Source organism: Rhinatrema bivittatum, chromosome 5, assembly GCF_901001135.1.
Source record: "Rhinatrema bivittatum chromosome 5, aRhiBiv1.1, whole genome shotgun sequence".
Classification (NCBI taxonomy): Eukaryota; Metazoa; Chordata; class Amphibia; order Gymnophiona; family Rhinatrematidae; genus Rhinatrema; species Rhinatrema bivittatum.
In genome coordinates, this window is record NC_042619.1 from 242,143,084 (window position 1) to 242,164,937 (window position 21,854).

General features: G+C 44.4%; 1 protein-coding gene across 10 annotated transcripts in view; it reads right to left on the reverse strand.

Annotated features, from left to right (window-relative positions):
• Positions 1–5,499: 5,499 nt before the first annotated feature.
• Positions 5,500–21,854, reverse strand: part of TIAM1 (T cell lymphoma invasion and metastasis 1) — a 357,042-nt gene continuing 340,687 nt past the window's right edge. For all 10 annotated transcript variants that reach the window (XM_029603612.1, XM_029603607.1, XM_029603606.1 and 7 more), the window contains 3 exons: positions 19,904–19,991; positions 9,554–9,726; positions 5,500–7,748 (listed from right to left, as the gene is read on the reverse strand). In XM_029603612.1, the coding sequence (XP_029459472.1) occupies positions 7,267–7,748; positions 9,554–9,726; positions 19,904–19,991 (743 nt within the window). In that variant the 3' untranslated portion in view covers positions 5,500–7,266. The remainder of the gene's footprint in view (positions 7,749–9,553; positions 9,727–19,903; positions 19,992–21,854) is intronic.

Genomic DNA, 21,854 nt, shown 5'->3' on the forward strand with positions numbered 1-21,854 from the left:
CCTGCCTAAATAAATACTTCTAATATTCTTTTTTTTTTTTAACTTGAACCCTCAGGAATATAACAAAACAAGAGCCTAGAACACTAAGCTAAGGTGCTGGGGACTACACTGTCCCCTGCTCACATCTGCTGGAGTCAGAAAGATACTGAGAATTGAGGCAGGGGAGGTGAGGTTATATAGGACCTCCCCTAGAAGTTTTTGTTCTGACTCCATCTGCTGGACGGGGGACACAACCCACCGTCTGGACTGATCCTGGTATGTACAGGGAATTACTGGTTTTCCGATTCCACCCAGTCCTGTCTCCATTTCATCGAGACCTTCCTGGTTCTTCATCTTAAAATCCCTCCACTTCATCCAGACCTCCCACCCAGCCTATGGTATACAATAAACAAGTCTGATATTTATTGAGCCATGCAAGATAATTAGCAGGTGTAAAATTACATCTGTAGGTTGCCCAATGTACACCTCTAAGCACGTAACTGTTGGCCCTGCCTGGAACGCCCCAGATCATCCCTATTTTTGCAAGTATGTGTGCATGCGAACCCTTAAGTATGTGTGGACATTTGATGTTTCTAAACATACAGATTACGTGAATGTAAACTACTTACATGCATATATGGTAAGTTTACACACAAGTGCTTTGAAAATTCACCCTTTAGTATTTGCAGGCGTTAAATACAGATAAGTTGATGAAACAAGAAATGTGTTTATGACAGATTCTAAGTTAACTTTTAAGCTTTAGTTTAAATAGATTGCAAAAAGTTTTTTATAAACTTAAATTGTTGAGGCCTCTAAAGGCACTAAGGATTTATTCAGATCTGTCCTACAATCTTTATTGTTCAGACAGATTATTGTAAGTTTTTACATAGGGCTTTGTAAAAATCAAATTTGAGTGTTATAGCTAATACAACATGCTGATGCTAAGTTGTAGTCATGAAGCTGGGGGTATTGAACATCAGTCCTTATATTATGCGATCTTCATTGGCTTCCTGTTAGATGGAGAATCCAATTTAAGATTCTTGTAATTATGCATAAACTTCTTATTGATGACAATTTCTGTTCATTGACTGATAAATTGAAACCGTTTATTCCCCAGCAGGTACTTAGATCTTTTGATTCAAATATGTTACTAATGCCTGCTACACAAGATTATAAATTGCAAACACATGTTTGGGATTTTTCTTATATCACTCCTACATGGAATTCTCTTCCAGCTGAGCTGCAATGTGATAAAGATATTAAGAATTTCAGGAAAAAAGTAAAGACATTTTAAGGAAGTGTATTTGTAATTTTATATTTGTGTAAGTTTTTATACTGTTAGTATTGATGTTTGTTTTAAATTTAAAGTTTTTCTAAGTTTTACGTATGTTTTAAGTTATGAATGTTTACCATTGTGCTCTGCATTGCTACTGGAAGATGCGGATTATAAAAATATGAAAATAAATAAAATACATAAGCCAATGGGCAAAAGGTGGCAGTACAACTATATTGGGCTCCCAAAAAGGCTAGGGAAATTTGCATGTAACTGCTACAGTGATAACCGTAATATTAACAGTAAGTCTGCATCAGATTTTCAAGGTAGCTGAGGTGACTTGCACGAAGCAGCCATGGTTATAACCCTAACATGAACAAGTACAGGGGGGGCCAGATATTTTAGAAAACAGCCTTACCAGTTTTGGTGGCTGGTTGGATTATTACAGAGGTTGGTGGTAAAGACATGGGAGGACACTTGGGTGTTGAATCACGTACGGGATTTTTGAAAATGAAAGAGGAAGACAAGATGACCTATAATAGGCAGAGGTGAAGGTGGCAGAGGATCAGCATTGTAATGGAATTTAAACATGCATGGGCCAAATACATGGAGCAGTGGTAAGAACAGGGATGAGAGGCTGGATAAAAGGCACGGGGAAGAAGGACGAGCCCTATTTTTCAAAGTGGACTTGCATGTGTAAGCTTGCCTTGAAAATAAGTGGGAAAATTGAAGGGACACATAAGTTCCATCCCTGGAAAAAACTCTTTGGAGGACATGTAAACGTATATGTGAAATGACTTCCATGTGTACTTTTACGTGTATAATCCCTGGGGGAACAAAAAGAAAAATCAGTTTTATGTGCGTAGATACTTAAAAAAATTACCACTTACATGCTCATCTACCAAAAGTGGTAGAGAACTAGAGTAGAAAACAACTGGGCAGACTGAATGGGCTCTTATCTGCCATCATTCATTACATTATTATGAAGAATTGCTTAAACAAAGGAAGGGAAAATGAGACTGAGCAGGCTAGCTAGTATGCTTCAAGTCATGTTGATATACACTCCACCTAAATCCCTGGACCTCCACCTATCATCATTCATTGAAATCATCCCATCACACATTAACATGGACACACCAGCAATCATCCTAGGTGACTTCAACCTCCACATAGATTCCACCTCCCAGTCTCACACATGCAAACTACTACTTGACACCATGTCAGCCATCGGTTTCAACTCAGAAATCTGGTCACACCCTTGACCTCATATTCATCAACAACAAAACAGCACGCACCAACAACCCCTCACAGCGACCAACATCCCATGGTCCGACCACAAACGTATCCAAACCATGCTATAACTCATAATCAACCACACTGAAACCAACAACAGCAAAAAATACATCACATTCCCCAAACCATGCCCCAGTGAAATCATCACAGAAGCCCTCCCCACCGCGCTAAAAGATCTTAACCTCAATACAGCAAACACAGCCATAAATTCATGGCTCAACATCAATGCTGAAATCGCCAAATCAAAATGTCCCATCATCACCAAAGAAATCAGAAATGAAAACACTCAAAGTGCCATGGTACAAACAAGAACTGAAAAACACAAATCGACTACTCCGTCAAGCTGAAAAAAAAAAATGGAGAAAAGATCCTACCACACCCCACCGAGACAAATACAGAACAATACTCCACATCTACAAAACCGACATAGACAAGGCCAAACGCGATTACTACGCAAGGAAAATCCACGAACACCAATACAACCCAAGAGCCCTCTTCAACTTCATCACCAAGCTGACGCAACCCATCCAAACCCCACCTTCCAATGAGAATGACACAATAACATGAGACAAACTAGCACTGTTCTTTCTGGACAAAATCACCAAATTAATAACTACCAACCCCTCAAGCAACTGACCCCTAACCCATGACTGTCCCCACTTGGACCACCTTTGAAACCACAGCCTCCTCCGAGATAAAAACCATCATACAAAAAATAAACCCAGCCTCCCACCCCCTTGACCCTATACCGATCAAAACCTTGAAACTAATCCCAGACATCATAGCCAAACCTATAGCTGATATAATCAACGTATCACTAGAACAAGGAAACTTCCCCCAAGCCCTTAAATGCACCATCATCAAACCTATACTCAAAAAACCACACCTTGATGCCACCGACCCTAACGATTTCAGACCCATATCAAACCTCTTTATCTCAAAAATCCTTGAAAAAACTGCAAACCACCAACTCTCCGAACACCTGGAAACCCAAAAAATACTATATCCATCCCAACACGGATTCAGAAAAGCTCTCAGCATGGAAACGCTCCTACTTACCCTTGCCGACTCAGCACTCAGAGGTCTAGACGCCGGACAATCCTACCTTCTTATACTACTGGACATATCTGCCGCATTCGACACGGTCAACCACAGCACCCTCCTAACCAGACTAAGTGAAATCGGACTAGATGGCACCACAATCAAATAGTTCAGATCCTACCTATCGAATAGAACATACAAAGTAACTTTCAACAAGGAATCAAAACAATTTCCTCTTTCACACGGTGTCCCCCAAGGTTCATCACTCTCCTCCACCCTTTTCAACATCTACATGCTCCCACTTTGCAAACTCCTCACTGACCTGGGCCTCCAATACTTTGTATATGCCGATCCTTATCCCCGTGAAAGAAAACATACAGAACACTCTGCTACAATGGAGCTCCATCCTAACCCAAATACAAAAACTCCTATCCCAAATAGCACTCACCCTCAATCACACAAAAACTGAAATCTTATACATCTCTAACAAACCACCAGCATGGAATATTTAAGACTGCACATCCACACAAATCACGAACCATCTCGTCACAACTGAAAGAACTTAGGCGTCACCTTAGAATCCGAACTCAACCTGAAAACTTACATCAACACTATAATAAAAGAAGGATATTTCAAATTACAAGTCCTCAAAAAAATCAAACCCCTACTACTCAGTCAAGCCTATCGATCTGTACTCCAAGCCCTCATTTTCTCCAAACTAGACTACTGTAATTCCATCCTCCTAGGGCTCCCAGCCTCCACCCTCAAGCCCCTCCAACTACTCCAAAATGTGGCAGCCAGATCCCTTACAAACAGCAAGCACTCCACACACATCACCCCCCATACTAAAAGACCTCCACTGGCTCCCCATAACCTACAGAATTCAATACAAAGCCCTTACCCTAATGCACAAATCCCTTAACAATGAAAAAACAGTCTGGCTAAAGGACACCCTTCACCCATACACCTCCCAAAGAAACCTACGATCCAACAACTCCGGATTACTCTCCATTCCCTCCAACAAACAGGCACAACACACCTCAACACGTGATCGAACAATTTCAATAGCTGGACCTGAACTATGGAACAAACTTCCAGCAAATCTCAGAATGGTACCCTCATCACAGATATTCAAAAAATCACTAAACACATGGCTATTCCAAAAGGCCTACCCAGCCAACAGTTAACTCCACAGCATCCCCAACGACCACAACCAAACAGATCTCTAACCCTGCACATATCCTACAATGAGAACACTTAATAGTCAAATCAAATGTTAGCTATTATATTGTCATGAAAATAAGCTGTTTTTGTTATCACAATGTTATATCTCTATCCTTACAAAACTATACTTCGCTGTAGTTTCACAATGTCTCAATGGAAAAATAGTATGACCTGTAATCACACTATCTCACTAGATATTATGTAAACCGATGTGATACTCTTGGGTGAATATCGATATATAAAAACAAATAAATAAAATATGAAAACAAGGGTGAGAGGGATGGGGGAGGATACACATAGATATCAATAAAAAGCATCAGAGGGGACTATTCACAGGTAGATGTTAAAAACCAAAGCCAGTTAGGATAATGGAGGCACAAAAAGACAACCAATGCAAAAAGGATCAGAAGATACACAGCAACATAGCTGCAGCAAAAAAAAAAAAAAGGTGAAAATATATATATATATATATATATATATATATATATATATATATATTTGCTGTAGTATATATGTTTTTCATTTTGCTAGTCTGAATTAGTTTCACGTTTTAACATATATAACCCTTCCCTAATAACCCATTTAGTCTAGGATAATTTAATTTCTATATGAAAACTTAATTTGGGGCAAAGAATGAACTGAAGAAGTTTTGCCTGTGCACCTACCAGCAAAAGCTAAGCGAGACCAAGCCAACTCTTTCAGTGTTTATTGTGTCACAAGTATTTAGATTTCATTCATAGATCTGAAAACATAAAAATAGACCTTCTTTCAGCTTATAAAAGAAATATAGAACGTCTGACAGACATGTCATGGCACTATGCAGAAAGAACAATGGCACCTTTCCAAGCAGCAGACTACAGTTTTGCACTATTGACCATTATCTGCCTGGCACAGTACAGGACTGATAAAGTTTCTTCTCATCTCATACTGGAACATAGTTGAATTGTACATGCTATTAAACAGTGAAGAGATGCGATACAAAGGATATATCAAAACCTCTCACGGTCCCATCCCCCCACCCCCCACACAAGTAGCTAGTACAATGCAAAGAAATAGAAATTTACCAGAAGGTACAGGGGAAAATGGCTGACTGGAGCAAGCACAGGTAATGTGTACTTACAATTACTACGGTCTGAAATACAATTCACAACCCATTCTATGAACAGAATCCCAAACCGAATTAGAAAGTATTTTGTGCATTTATGAATGTGTCAAACATGAGCAGGTAATTCTCTCTCATGGAAACTTTCATATCATTTAACATTAAGGATAACTTTTTTCTTCTTTCCTCTCTGTGTAGACAGTAAGTATGAAGTATCCTGTCCCCACCTCCACAAATTAAAGTGCTATATGTATTTTTTTGTATTGTGTGCTAGTTGAAATTTGATTGTACAGTAAATGCACATTACCCTGTTTTGGATGAATAAAAAAATTCTTCAGAATGTTTCATTGGTATAGATAGAGTTTCTTTTAACAAAAATATACATCTTCTACTAGGAAAGCAACTGCTTTCATGTCATTAAACTTAGGTGAAACCAAAATATTAACCATTACCTGAACCCTTACCACTTGTGTCAGAAGAATAAAATTTGCATGAAGTTGCAGTACAGCTAACAAACCATCAGTCCCATAATACACCATCAGATCTATGTACTGAATGCTTGGTTTCTAAAAAAACCATAACCTTTTCAAACAGTAGTCAGAAGGATGCATTTTCAGATATTTAAAAAATTAAATATGCATTGTATAAAATTAATATGACTGATAAGATAAAACATTGCACTCTGAGTTTGGAGCCAAGTTTACACAGATTCTCATCCCTTTATGCACCTGCGATTTGGGTAAAAAATTCAAAAGAAATCTCTACCTCTTTCAGCTGACCTATTTGGGTTTAACAAAATTTGGCATCGTTAGAATTTTATTTAAAAGTATAGTTTCCATTATTGACATTAAATAAGAACCAGAAACACTCTTCACAACATAAAACCCCCAAAACATTTCTAAATACATTATTTTGCTTTACATTTAAAATGGCAGGGGAAGGATTAGGAATTTTACAAAGATTGAAAAGCAGCATAACTCTAAAACTGATCAAAATATCACAACGTAAAATCCCCTTTGTTCATATATGCCAGACAGGCTTGGAGCCCCTTCGGAAATTTGTGTCTTCCCAGTGCTATTCAGAATTTTGAATGATTTTTCACAAACCCTGATTGTTTTAGAAGAATAAATACAATAATTAAAAAGCCCTTAGTAATGTATAGAAAGGACTCAAGCTTATTCCATTTCAAGTTTTGTTCATTTGATATTACCCAAATGTGGCTGCATGGCTTGGGAACCATTCAGCTGCCATGGATGTGTGTGCAAGTGTGCAGTCTACAGGAGAGCTCTGCACAGTGTAGTGAGGGAGAAGGGGGAAATACATTTATACACATTTGAACAGATACATGACGGCTTTAGATGTCTGTGTTCAGCTTTCTGCTGGGGACAAAGTTCTCACGCCTCACCCAGACCACTTCTCCCATGTTGCTTTCCATACTGCCATTCACGCCAGACAATGCAGTTTGTTTCTTCAGCAGGGTCATTCTGGATGCGTGGGTGCCCATCAAGCTACGGCTTCTTCTTCCCTGACAACATGGCTTGCCGGTGATGGAAGCCCCCTGAAGTTGTTCCTCAAGCTCTTTATCGGCCGTGCTGCTCTTAACGGACTGGCAGTACTCGTCGTCACTGCTGAGAATGTCCGTCTCTTTGATGTCCTCCTCTTTCTCGTACCGAGCTAGATCAAACTGTTCTTCTACCCAGCGCTCGGCATCCCCGCTGTTTGCGGACTGCTGCTGGGACTCGTCAGGGCTGTTTGTGAACAAAGCATCCGAATCGATCGTGAATCTGTTCCTGATCAGGCGCCTTCTCCTCCCGAGGGACCTGCTGGGGGCAGACACTGAAGAAAAAGGTGGGTAAAAAGAAACATTCCTTAAGTCACTTACAATATCCTTCAAACGTTCTGGTAAAACCACGAGTCAGGTCTTGCCAGTTAAGACGATCAAGGAAACACATTACGACCTCCACTGCACAATTAAATCAGATGTGTTTGTGGCTTGTAATTGCACAGATTTTAGCTAAGATCTGCGTTTCCACCCCCCCCCCCCCCTTTGGTCCAGCAGCTTCCAGATTAATTGGAACCTGCCCCAGTTGGGGCCATATTATTATTCACTGCCAGCTGGGGCTTTCACCCACCTTCATTCCCTCTCCCTTTCCCCTCAAGTCTGTCAGTAACAGTGAAACCCCCCCCCCCCCCCCCCGCACTCTCAAGGCAGCCAGCAGATGTCACTATTGACAAATGAATGGGAGTCCTTCTCCTCTCAGGGACCGTGAATGCTGCCTTGGCAGCAGCCCCAGTCATTCCATGAAGCTGAAATATGTCTGAAGATGGTTTTCCTCACAGGGCTGTGTTTAGCAGTGCCCCAGCTAAGGAGCTTTACTACCTCAAGGCAGCCAATTAAGCTCTCAGCAAAAAAAAAAAAAAAAAAAAGGATTCCAATTAGAATCTTAAATATTTAGAGGTTGATATTCAAAAAGAGTTGTCCAACTAACTTTGGGAGTCAGCCAGATAAATCTTTGGGGCCAAGGTTCCCATCCCATCCCTTCACACTCAGCAGGTAAATTTTGTGGGTGTAACTCATCGTGCAGGGGTGGAGCTGGAGGTGTTCCTGGGTCAGGGTTAAAGTTTACGCGCTTAGCGCTGCCTGAAAAGAGTTAGGAATATAAAGTCTGGTCAAACAAACAGCTGTCCTAAATGATCCAGATCTAAGTTATGTGCATAACTTTAAATGGAAATATTCAGTGGCAAACTTGTGCGCAGATGTCCCACTGAACATTCCGATAAAGTTAGGCACTTAAGTTCATCTAGCTAGCTTTCCCACTCAGTGGCTTACTGAATATTGACCTCTTAAACTGAAAGGGGATAAAACAGCAAGATAATGCTTATTTTGGATCTGCGTTCTAGAGAATGAGAAAAAGCATGAGTGTGTGCCCGCATCTTCTCCACACCGAATTGCACACATCTGAGGTCTAAGGGAATCCTGGCAGAGTTACACACACACACACACACACACACACAAACCTCAGAAATCAGGCTCCATTAGCCCCACATGGAGCTTCTTTTACCACTGTGTAAAAGTTTGGAAGTGAAAATTAAAACAGCAGTCTCATTCAAAACCAGTTAAGATTCATTTTGCAATTTTTTTTCCTTTTAATTTGAAACAGGATATCTCTAAATGTTAGGCAATTCTCTACGAGCGTCTGATGACATGCCTACTGTAACAAAAGTGTTTCTGGGTTAGGACCGCCACACTGTATACAGAGTATGCTCATTTGTGCACAATATACACAATAAATACTATATAGACATTTCTAACCTGAAAACTGCTTTCTACTGAGACCAGCCAGCATTTTTGTTAGCTAATTGCCATCAGGAAGCAAGTTCTTTCATGCTGAGCCATGCAATGTATGCATGAGAAAAATGTAATATACCAGGTCTCCAATACACATGCGCATACTCATTGTGGATATTCCAAAACCTGAACTGGTTGTGGGGTTATTAGGTTTGGGAAGCACTGCATTACAGTAACCTTCCCTTGAAAGATTTGAATATTGACTCTCTGTTCTTGCATCATTAGTCAGTCCTCGCAATCTGCACCTTAATCGCAACAACAACAAAAAATATTGTGAACACCGGCTCTGTACCTGTTCTGCTCATCATTGGCCTTGCACCTTTAAGAGCACACAATCGTTTGCCTCCAAAGGGAACATACTGCTGTGAGTTTGGCAAGCTCTCAGTTTTAAGAAGCTGCCTCCTGTGCTTGTCCCGCAGAACGGAGTGCACGGATTTCAAAAATTCCGCTTTACCTTCTGGCGAACTGTAAATAAAAATGTAAAGGCATATCTGGCAGAGGATATTATGATTCTTGTAGGTATAAAACATGTAGAATTTTATTTCTTTCTTTGGATTCATTACCTGCTTGAGTGAATTTTGTATTTAAAAAATAAGCAGTTTATAGTACATTAGAATAGCAGTATATGTGCAAAGGTCATTTGAAGCTTTACAAGAGAAAGTGTATAATGGAGAAATTACTTACCTGATAATTTCATTTTCCTTAGTGCAGACAGATGGACTCAGGACCAATGGGTTATGCTCCATCAGATTTCAAAGCTGAAGTCACCCTACATAGTAATATACCCCCTGCAGTGACCTCAGCCCTCCAGCATTCCTTCAAAAGCCACCATGGACATACTAGTGAAAAAAACTTGATTAAAAATATGATTAGAAATGGATAACCATATCTGTACTCATCCAACCATAAACACTGAACTCCAGTAAGAATATAGGTACCTTAAATCTAGGGACTGGATGAACACTTACACGTGATCCCTTGGATTCGAGGCCCATTCCACGCACATCTTGGGCAGCTGAGGGCAGGAAACTAAGTCCATCTATCTACACTAAGGAAAATGGAATTATCAGATAAGTAATTTCTCCATTTCCTAGTGTGTAGCCAGATGGACCAAGAACCAATGGGATGTACAAAAGCTACTCCCAATCGGGGTGGGATGCTGCCCATGGTCCATTGAACACCACCATTGCAGAGGCTGTGTCCTCTTGGACCTGTACGTCCAGGCAATAGAACCTGGAGAAAGTGTGTAAGGAGGACCATGTCGCTGCTCGGCAGATATTGACGGGAGACAGCAGTCTAACTTCCACCTAAGAGACTGCCTGAGCCCTAGTGGAATGAGCTTTAACCTGAGAAGGTAATGGCTCTCCTGCCTCCACATAGGCTCCCGTGACCACCTCCTTAATCCAGCAAGCTATGGTAGCCTGCGAAGCTGATTCACCTTGCTTCATTCCACCATGAAGGACAAACAGGCAGTCTGTCTTCCGGACCAGTTCTGAAACTTCCAGATACCGCACCAAACGTCTTCTGACATTCAAATGACAGAGGCGGCATTCCTCCGCGTCCTTGTGCTTATCTAGGGATGACAATGAAATTGATAGATTCAAATGAAACTCCAAGACTACCTTGGGCAAGAAGGATGTTACAGTACAAAGCTGTAACGCTCCTGGAGTCATCCAGAGGAAAAGGTCCTGACACGATACTGCCTTCAGTTCAGAGATGCGATGTGCCAAGCAAATAGCCACCAGGAACACCATATTCAAGGTTAATAAATGCAAGAAAAGACTGCGCTGCGGCCGAAAGGAGGGCCCTGCCAAAAATTCCAATACTAGATTAAGATTCCACTAGGAGTTTCCGTGTGCCCGCATACCACGGACGCCTGAGCCAATCTGGAGCTACTTAGTAGGACTAATCTCCTGTGGTGCTCGATTCTGCGAATGACCCTGCCCAGCAGGGGCCACGGAGGGAAGGTGTATAGCAACTCTTCTTCCGCCCAGGTCTGAATGAAAGCATCGATCCCCAGAGTCCACAGATCTTTTCTGCGACTGAAGAATCGGGGCCAGCAGGTCGATGGATGGGAGGCCCCAGCGATTTACTATCAGTTGAAAGGCTTTGGCTGACAACACCCACGCTCCTGGATCCAGACTCTCCCTGCTTAGAAAGTTTGCTCTGATGTTCTCTTTTCCTATGATGTGGGAGGCTGTAGATGTATTTCTGCTTATTCCATAAGGAGATCTATCTCCTGTGACACTTGTTGGCTCTTGGTTCCAGCTTGGCAGTTTATGTAGGCTACCATCGTTGTGTTCCTCGACAGCACGCCGACCGCTTGACCCTGGAGTCTGTGGCTGAATTGTAGACATGCCAATCTGACTGCCCGGAGGGCCTCTTCTTCAGTCCAACATCCTTTGGCCAGAGTTCCTGACAGCGAGTTCCCCAGCCCCGGAGACTCACGTCTGTTGTGAGGACCAGCCAGTTCGGGGAAGACAGGGGTACACCACTGTTCAGATGAGCTTCCTGCAGCCACCACTGGAGCCGAGAGCATACTCACATCCGTAAGTGGAGGCGAATTGAATAGTCTTGAGACTGAGGGTTCCAATGTGACAGCAGTGAGCACTGAAGTGGTCGCATGTGTGCCAACGCCCACGGCACTACTTCCAGGGTTGCCGCCATCAAACTAAGAACTTGGAGATAGTTCCACACCGTCGGGCGTATCGTGCTCATCAACTGACACACTTGGGCCATCAACTTCCTTATCCACGTGGTTGGAAGGAAGACCTTGCCTTGCTTGGTGTCAAACTGGACTTCCACATATTCCAAGGACTGTGAAAGCTTGAGACTGCTCTTGTCCAGGTTTACTATCCAACTGATTTCCTGAAGCAAGGAGGTCACCCCGCTGGTCACTCGGAGACTTTCTTCCACTGACTTGGCCCAAGTCAACCAGTCATTCAAGTATGGGTGCATCAGAATTCCTTCTTTTCTCAATGCTGCCGCTATGACCATCATAATTTTGGAAAATGTTCTGGGGGCGGTGGCTAGGCCAAAGGGTAGTGCCTGGAACTGATAATAGCAACCCAGTACTACAAAGTGTAGGAAACATTGGTGTTCTTGATGGATTGGAATATGTAAGGTAGGCCTCAGATAAGTCCAGGGAGGTTAAGAACTTTCCCGATTGTTCTGCCATTATCACGGAACGTAAGGTTTCCATGCAGAAAGATTCACTTGTAGATGTCAGTTGACACTCTTGAGGTTCAGGATGGGATGAAAGGAACCCTTCTTGAGTACGATGAAATAGATGGAATAATGCCCCATATTTTCCTGGGGCGTAGGTACTGGGATTATAGCCCTCATCCTGAGTAGTCTTAAAAGAGTAATTTCCACTGCCTGCTTCTTGTGCTGGGAGTGGCAAGGAGACATCATGAATATGTCCCGAGGAGTGCTGTGAAATTCCAGTGCATATCCTTCTCATATGACCTCCAGTACTCATTTGTCCGAAGTGATCTTGACCCACTGCTGGTAGAAGAGGGACAGTCAACCTCCTATCTCCTCCTTCCGAGGGTGGATCGGCAAAGTTTCATTTTGTGGGTTTGGGATGAACCTGAACCTGCCCCTCTCTTGGGCTGTAGACAATGAAAGGACTGAGAACTCCCAAAGGGCTGAGATCATTGAAATGTCAAGTTTCTGTAGGGGCAAAAACATTGGGAGCCCCTGGATCGGCCCCTCATAGGCAAGGGGTGTTGTAACTGCTTCCTCTTATCTTCCGGTAGCCGGGGGACAGGAGATTTGCCCCATTTCCTGACCAGCTTTTCAATTCACTTCCGAAAATGAATGATCCTTTAAAGGGTATCTTTGTAAGATTGACTTTGGAGGTTGCATCAGCTGACCAATTCTGCAGCCATAGCTGTCTTCTGGCCGCCACCACTAAGGCCACTCCTCTGGCTGAGGTACAGACTAGATCCGAGCCTGCGTCTGCTAAAAAGGCGGTGGTGGGTTCATAAGAACATAAGAAATTGCAATGCTGGGTCAGACCAAGGGTCCATCAAGCCCAGCATCCTGTTTCCAACAGAGGCCAAAACCAGCCCACAAGAACCTGGCAATTACCCAAACACTAAGAAGATCCCATGCTACTGATAACCGCTCTGGAATTAACCCCCGAGTCATCCACCTCCTGAGAGAGGAGTAGGCACAAACCTAGCTACCAGGGCACAACAAGAAGCAATCTGCAAGGTTAATGCTACTGAGTCAAAGGTTTGTTTAAGGATGGACTCCATCCGTCTAGTGTGTGCATCCTTTAAGGCCACTCCTCTCTCCACTGGGATAGTTGTTCGCTTAGAGACGGCACAGACCAGAGCAACCACTTTAGGGAAATGCAAACACTCTCTCCACTGCCAGATCCAGTGGGTATTGAGCTTCTAACGCTCTTCCCCCTTTAAAACTTGCTTCCAGGGCATCTCATTCCAGGTCAATCAACTCCTGGATGGCTTCCAGTTCTGGAAAGTAGCAAGAGGCTTTCCGTAGGGAAATCAGAATGGTATTCTTCTTTGGTTCCATCATAGAATCGGTCCCAGGGACTCCCAACATCTTCATGGTCTGGGAAACCAAGGCCGGCAATTTGTCTCTATGAAAGAACTGCAACATGATTTGATATGGTTCCAACCTGGGGGAATTTCCCCTTCTTCCAAGGAGTCCGAATCATCCTCTTCATCTAAGCCATCTAGGTCCCTACCAGGGATGCCCTTGGTAAGGCAAGGCATGCTTCAAGGTCTGCCGATAGGATTGGGAGAGGGAGGGCTTACCAGCTGAGGTTCCATCTGGACAGGGGCAAGCAAGGTAGTAAACTTCCCCAGTTCAAAGCTTGTAGACCCTAGAAAAATTCCAGCCAAGAAAAAGCAGCTTGGTCCATGCCTAGCCCGGGAAGTACTGGGGTAGGTGCTGCTGAATTTCCCTCTCCCATGGATGATCCAGTCAAGGGAGTACTCAGATCTGGGGTACTTCCAGTTAAATCTGTGGTTGACCCATCCTCTGAATGGGAGGAGCCGGGCTTAACAAAGTCTGGGGAGGCCAACTCTCCTTGGGCTACCTCACAGTGCTGCCATAAATTGGAATCCAGGTCAGACTGTGAAGCCCTAATATGACAAGTAGTGCAGAGAGAAAGGCGCTTATGTTCCTTGGTTGCCGGCACCATTGACAGCAGTAACTGTGTGTTCTATTGGCTCGCGCTTAAAATTTTATGCGCACAGATTTTGAGCACCTAGGCGGGACATGGCGTGGTGCACGCACAGTGTGTGCGCCCGGTTTTTCTTATCTCCTGCGCTTACCAGGTTGTGCTTGTAGGTACGCGCCCAAAGTTATGCACTTGGTATGTGCTCAGAGCCAAAGCAGTGTGTGCAGGGACGTCCTATGGAGGGCAATACAGCACACACAAAAAAAGCGTGCACAAGATGGCACCACTGCAGCCTACCACACCCAAAGCAGGGCCTAGCCCTTGGGGGGGGGGGGGCCTCAACCCGCTTGGAAGCCCACTTCCCCTTACCCCAATGGGATCAGGAACGACATCGGTACGGCGCGCCGAGCACAGAGACTGGAGGAAATCTTACCGAAACCCCTCTAATCGTCTCTGACCAGGAGATAGATCTTCTTTCTTTTTTTAATCTTACCTGGGCTCAGTGTTTACCAGCTGAGTACAGAAATGGTCTCTGGCTGCGGGGAGAGAGGGCTTTGGCTGTCACCGCTGTGCACGGCTTCCTGCACCCGCTGGCTTTTAGCTGCACAAGCAGCAAGTCCATGCCAGGAACCAGCTACCGGACCAAGGAACGCCTCTGAGGGATCTTGGAAATTGCCTCAGGAATTCTTAACTTGGGGAGGGACCTTTAGGTATCAACGCAGGAGAGCAGGGCTCGACTTTTGTTTCCAATTTAAAAGTAGAATTTCTCCTTCCAAAAAGTACAGCAGTCCCTTTAGGGAGAGGTACGTCCACCATCTGCTGGAGACAGAGGGCCAAGGTCACTGCAGGGGTGTATGTAGGGTGACGTCAGCTTTGAAATCTGACTCTGTCTCCATCTGCTGGCAGGGGAGTATAACCCATTGGTCCTGAGTCCATCTGGCTACAAGCTAGGAAACAAAATTTAAAATAGCAGCAAAATCACCTTTCAACACTAGCAATAAGAAAGGTGCACTTTAGGGTTAAACTTAACCTCAACAAATAGGGATTAAGTTCTACAAACACCACACTGTGCATATAGTGGAGTAGAAGAATATGAAGCTGCTGCACCTATCGCAAACAATTTGGGGGAGGGGGGAGAGGGCACAGAAAACAGTTGCATCCAATCAAAAACTGATAGGACTCCCAAAGGAATACAAATAGCAAACTGAATTAAGATAGGGCAGGGCACTCAGAAAGTTAACAGGTATTACCTATTGATCCAGAAAGCATTTCATTCATAAGAGAATAGTTTTCAAGAAAAGGATGAATAATAATCTTACTGTGAACCTCTCAGCTTTGACTCCCACCTCTGTGTTGATGGCACTCAGATCTCTTTCCCTTGCCCTAGACTTGCTTTGGTTTTAGGAGTTGATCCAGAGGAATCCTGCGTTCTGGGTACCAAAGGCAATTCTTTCAATGGGAAGAGGGACCTCGTGACAAATTCTTTCTGCTTTCTCCTGGAGCAGCCTCCAGCCCCCAGCTCTCAGGGTAGAAAATTCTGAGGCTATTCTGTAGCATCTTTGTATTCATTTGCATATGTATAATTTAATATATGCAAAAAAAAATCAATTTCATTGAAAATTGCTGTTAAATATTTTCTTAACCCGTTATGTCCCAAAATTTGTAAGAAGCTGTCCTCTAAATAGGACACTGGGACATAACGGGTTAAGTAAAACAGTTTGCCAACCTTTGATCTTCTCTACTTTCCTAATACCTCTGCTCCCATCCTTTAGCTTCTCTCTCTCTGCTTTTACAGCCAGTCTCTCTCATGCCAAAGGTGCCTAATTTCATTCTACTGGTCTCCACTTGCTCAGTCTATCCTTTTCTCCTCTCCGTCCAGTTATTCCAACCTGTCCTCATCTCTTTTTCTGCCTCACACTAGCTTTCCCTCTTCTGTTCTCTCACTTTCTGTTGTCCTCATCCTGGTTTTTTCTATCCACCAAGCCCTTCGAATTGCTGCTACTTTCTATCCAGAAGCTTCAGGAGCTGATCCCAGGTCTCCTGCATGGCAGTGCTCAGCACTGGCTGATCCCTGATCTGACTCCTACCCTCGGCTTCAGACTTGAAAGCATCTTAAGCATTGGTAGCTTTTACAAATCTTGTTGCTCCCAAAAGGGCCGGGAAAGAAATTAGCAATTGAAAATACCATGTCAACTCAAAAGATCTCTGCTAAATTAGACATCATGGGGACACCTAAAAAGTTATGCACTGCACATTGAATAACTTAACTACTGCCAGAATAGCAAGGTGCATGTTCCCATAATATAGTTCTGATCTCTGATAAGCTTTCCTTTTAAACTATTATATAACTTAGAAAAGGGATGCACCGAAGCTCAGACTCTGCTTCAGCCTCTCCATCAATGAGAGTGAGACAAGAAAGAAACAGAGTAGAGATGCATCTAAAACAGAGATCCTTCACCACTCGGTGCAGATTTAAAGGAATTAATAAACCACAAGACAGCTGCACTGGTGCAAGGAATTTTGCCACCATGTGATACCATACAGGCCGATACAGTAAAGTGCGGCCGCAGTTATCCTGCTTCTAACCCGCTTTCTACTCACAATTTGGCTGCATTAGTCCAACCCGCGATTCACTATCCCTTTTAACTCATCCTTACCGCTTCTTTAAATCAACGGGTAATCCTTTCCGCCCGCGGCATGTATATGATATGTAAACGATCGGATTAGCTATTCCCTCCCATACAGTAACGTGCGCCCCGATTATCGCCTTTTTAACCTGTAGTTTTGCCGCACGTTTAACCTGCAGAGAGACAGCAATAGGCAGAGAGACAGCAATAGGCAGGCTCCGGTCAAAATCGACTCGACATGTTATTAAAGCAAATGTGAATCAAGTGCAACAAAAGTAAACTTACTGCATGTGAATGACAAACAGTCCTCTCTCCCCCCCTCCCGAGGCGCACACCGCGGCTCCCCTGCCTCCCGGGGGCAGCCAGCGGCGAAAGCCGCTTCCAGCAGCCCCCGCCGGCGAAGGTGGATGAACGCACGCCTGTACGTGCAATTTGGGTGCTCAAGCCAGCGAAAGTGCATGACCGAACGCTGTGACGTCACGGCGTTCGGTCAGGCACTTTTGCTGCCTTCAGCGCCCGCCTGTATGTTCAATTTGGGCGCTCAAGCCATCCGTGACGTCATGCACGGTGTGCACTCATGCGCCTTCACTGCCTTGAGCGCCCAAATTGCACGTACAGGCGTGCATTCATCCACCTTTGCCGGTGGGGGCTGCTGGAAGCCGCTTTCGCCGCCGGCTGCCCCCGGGAGGCAGGAGAGCCGCGGTGCGCGCCTCGGGAGGAGGGGAGAGAGGACTGTTTGTCATTCACATGCAGTAAGTTTACTTGTGTTGCACTTTATTCCCATTTGCTTTAATAACATGTTGAGTCGATTTTCGCCGTGCGCCTTGCTTCGGGAGTGGGGAGGGGGGAGAGGACTGGCAATCCCCGATGCCCAAGCGTAGGAGAACCATCCACTTCCTGGTACCTGTCATTTCAAATGACATTTGAAATGACAGGTACCAGCGCACCCAGGATACTGTATAGGCGCTGTATAGCGCTCTATACAGTAAAATGGATTGCTCAGGCCTACCGCTTCATGGACGCGCTTTCGACGCGGCTTGCATTTGCGTCTAATTTAAATACTGTATCGAGCGGTATGTGATCCGAACTCTGCGTGCAGCAAACGAGGGTGCGCCCGGCACTGTCGCACTCTTTCTAACGTGTCCTTACTGTATCGGCCTGATAAAGTGGTAGTGGCAGCACTCCCTCCCTCCCTGCATGCAGCCACTATGAGCTGGTGTGTGCTCACAGTCTCTGCTGCTGCCCCACTCCCTTCTGCATAGACTTCATATTTAAAATGGAATCCATATGGTAACAAGGCAGGGCCTCTGCAGAGTTTGTGAGTGCAAGGGAAGCAGGGGATGATAATTCTGCTGTCACCATCACCATGCACATAGCAGTGAGGTCTGGGGCTACCCTGTAGTTTCCAAAGAACGAGGAGGTGCAATGTGGCAGTGGATGCAGCTCCATCACTGCTCTCTACATTAAAGGTGGGGATGGAAGGGAAATAGAACCAAGAGCTAAGAGAAACAGATAAGTATGAGAGAAAATATGTGTGAAGCTTGCTGGGCAGACTAGATGGGCCATTTGGTCTTCTTCTGCCGTCATTTCTATGTTTCTATGTTTCTATGGATGCTGGAAGGCGCGAGGGGAGGCAGAAGCACAAGGGGGGGGGGGGAGGGAGAGTGGCGGCAGGCGAAACAATGACAATGGTGGAGGCTTGCTGGGGACACCTTTGCCACTTCTCTGCATCTTGCTGCTTAATAGATCATGCTGGCCCGGTTAAGTGCCGAGCTGCAGGTTTAAAAAAAAAAAAAAAAAGTTGCAACCCTTGTGGCCCTATCACTGACCCCACCTGAGCTAGAAATAGATGGGCCTGCTGGGCCACACCTGTAGCACCCCTGCCCCCCACGATCCCTCATAGTCTTTTCAAATCATCGTATGTTAAAGGGCCAGTGCCGGCTCCCCCCTTCCCCTTTTCCTGTCCTGCCAAAATGGTGCTAACATTTGGCTTCCCAGGCCCTCTCTCTCAACCCCCAATCCTCCCACCATCTTTACACTCTTTTCGGTCCAATCATGGTAGCAACCTACTGCGATCCAGGCCCGATGTTTCCAGTTTTTCTAGCGGAACCACGTTGGAAGAGTAATCTATACTGAGCATGGGTTGCAGTAGGCTGCTACCATGATCCAGACTGAAGAGAAACAGTGTGGGAGGATGGGAGTAGAGAGGGGGGCCTGGGAAGCCAAGTGGCACAATTTTGGCGGAACTGGAAGTGGGTGGAGGAAGGCCAGCACTGGCCCTTTAAAATATGCTGTTTTTAGAAGGCTGTGAGGGGTTAGAGAGGTGGTGCCACAGGCGCTCGTATGGGGGCAGTCATAAGGCTACATAGCTCACAATTAATTTGAATTTGTTTTAAAATGCAACTCAGCAATTAACCAGAAGTTATCTGACCGTACAGGGCCAGGTAACTTTAGACCTGCAAATATCAGAGTTAGCCAGATAAATTATTCAGCTAACTTTCTCCTGCTTCAGAACTTCCCCAATATTCTCCTTTCTTCTTCAGCTAAATCGTAGCTGATGACAACTTATCCAGCTAACTTTTAGCTGGATAAGCAAGAAGGATATTCAAAACTCACCATTTAGCCGAATAACTTGTGAGTTATCCAGCTACATGGTTTTGAATATCGATCCCTTAATATTTTCTCTGCCTGAGTTCCAGGGAAAGCTGTTGTACTATTTTAACCATATGAATGGAATTTAATCACTAGAGTCTTGTTTTTGGCCGTTACAACCAAGTCAACTTCTAGAAAACCTGGCTCGTACCTACCTCTAAGCAGACCAGCCCAGGACCACTGTCCATCATGTAGGCACACTCACCTGCAGCAGAGATGAAATGCTCTCTCAGGCCTTCCTTCTGATTCTGATTTAACATGAACAATTTCACACACCAAATTTGTCTCTGCATCTATATAATTTTAAAAAGAAGAACATATAATAAAAAATGTAAACGGCTTTGTGTAGTTTGCATAAGTATATTTTAATCTCTGCAGTATACACAAGGGGAAATGACATTAACTTGTTGGCATCCTCCACTATGCCAATTCAGTTTAAATAATACTCCCAAACAAGTTGTGAGCTGCTACACAATTAGACAGAGGGAAACAGAAGAAAGACCTATAAGGACTTGCACATTTTCATTAAAACTCTGAATATTTTTCAGATACACCTCAAACACACACAGTAACACAGATCAAAATAAATGGATATGCTAATGCTAATCTATGGTTTTCAAATATTAGATATATCCCTTTAAATATAATAGTGATGTGTTTAGTATATTTTAAATTTAATAGTGGGTTACAAATATCTTGTAAATATATTTATTTTTTTTTACACTTCTGAAATTCAGTGAGATCATAGAAATCTAGAACAAAGCAAATCAACCAGAACACAGGGCTTCCATGTCAACATTAGAGGATGGTTTTAAGAAATAGTATAATGAATCTTTAAGGTAAGATGGGGTGTGAGAAACATGACTTATTCATAACCTCCTCTTGCACCAAATATCAAGAGGTATCATGCTAACCATCGCGGGCATGTACTGCCACCAGTCACCCGCTTCACACTGCAAACCGGCTTCTGTAGAAAGATCAGTAAGGGGCCTGGATGGGTGAGCATGCATGCATACGTGCACTACAGCAACTGATAGACACCTGCAGAACACAGGGCTTCCATGTCAACATCTATCTGTATGTATGCAGGTGTCTGTCAGCTGCTGCACGTGCATGCTCACCCATCCAGTCCCCTTACTGATCTGGCTACGGAAGCCGGTTTGCAGAGTGAAGTGGGTGGCTGGTGGCATGTACTGCAACAGTCCCCAAAAGGTGTAGCTAGGTAAAAAGGTAAAGGGCGAAGTCCAGTGGATGGCTGGTGGGGTAAGCATGTGTGCACAAGCGCATATACACACCTCATCACTTCCTGAAACTCACGGAGATGGTGGGAAGTGTCTGCTACACTATAGCTGGGCTTACGTGCATGTGCTCACCAGTAGCTTCCAGATCCTTCTCAAAGACGTGCCTTCCAGAGGTGGCACAATGCCGAAGTGCACGCTATGTCCACTTCCACCACTTACAGGACAGGCAACATATCAGAAAGAGGGCTGGCATGACAGGAGTGAGTTAGAAAAGTTGGCTGGGTCCAGTATCCTGTGGGCTTAACAGTGTGTTCCCCTTACCTCCTGACAAACAAGTACGCTCTCTCCTTGGAGCCCCACTGCCATCAAAACCCATGTCACCTACTGATGCATATGCATTTGCACAGCTACAGCCACTTAAACACATACACATCCTGCATAAGATATCCTCCCTTGCCCTCCTATGTACAGCCATTTTACATCCCTAGCTATGCATGCATCCTCCATTACTCCACCACTGCTCTCTGCCAGCCACTAACACAATCTACACATGGCCCTACTAATAAATTCAAACCCCTTTAGCCCGCTTCCACCAACCCACTCCACCCAGCCATTCATTCACACAATTCCTTTACTCCTGAGCCACACTTGCCAACTGGACCTGCACAGCCACCACAAGAAAACCCTCACCAACAGCACAGCCTGTCGCAACCACTGTACTCACCCATACCCACCCACACAGCTCTCCACAAATACCCACTTACACACACTCCCAGCCATTGATGCATACATACACCCTCTGCTGGGGAGAGGGGAATACAGTACTGGGGGTTCAGCCACAGGGAGAGGGAGTCAGATTTTGCTGGGGTTGGGTTGGGGAAAGAGTTGGAGAATGCAGGGGGGCAAGTTAGGGAA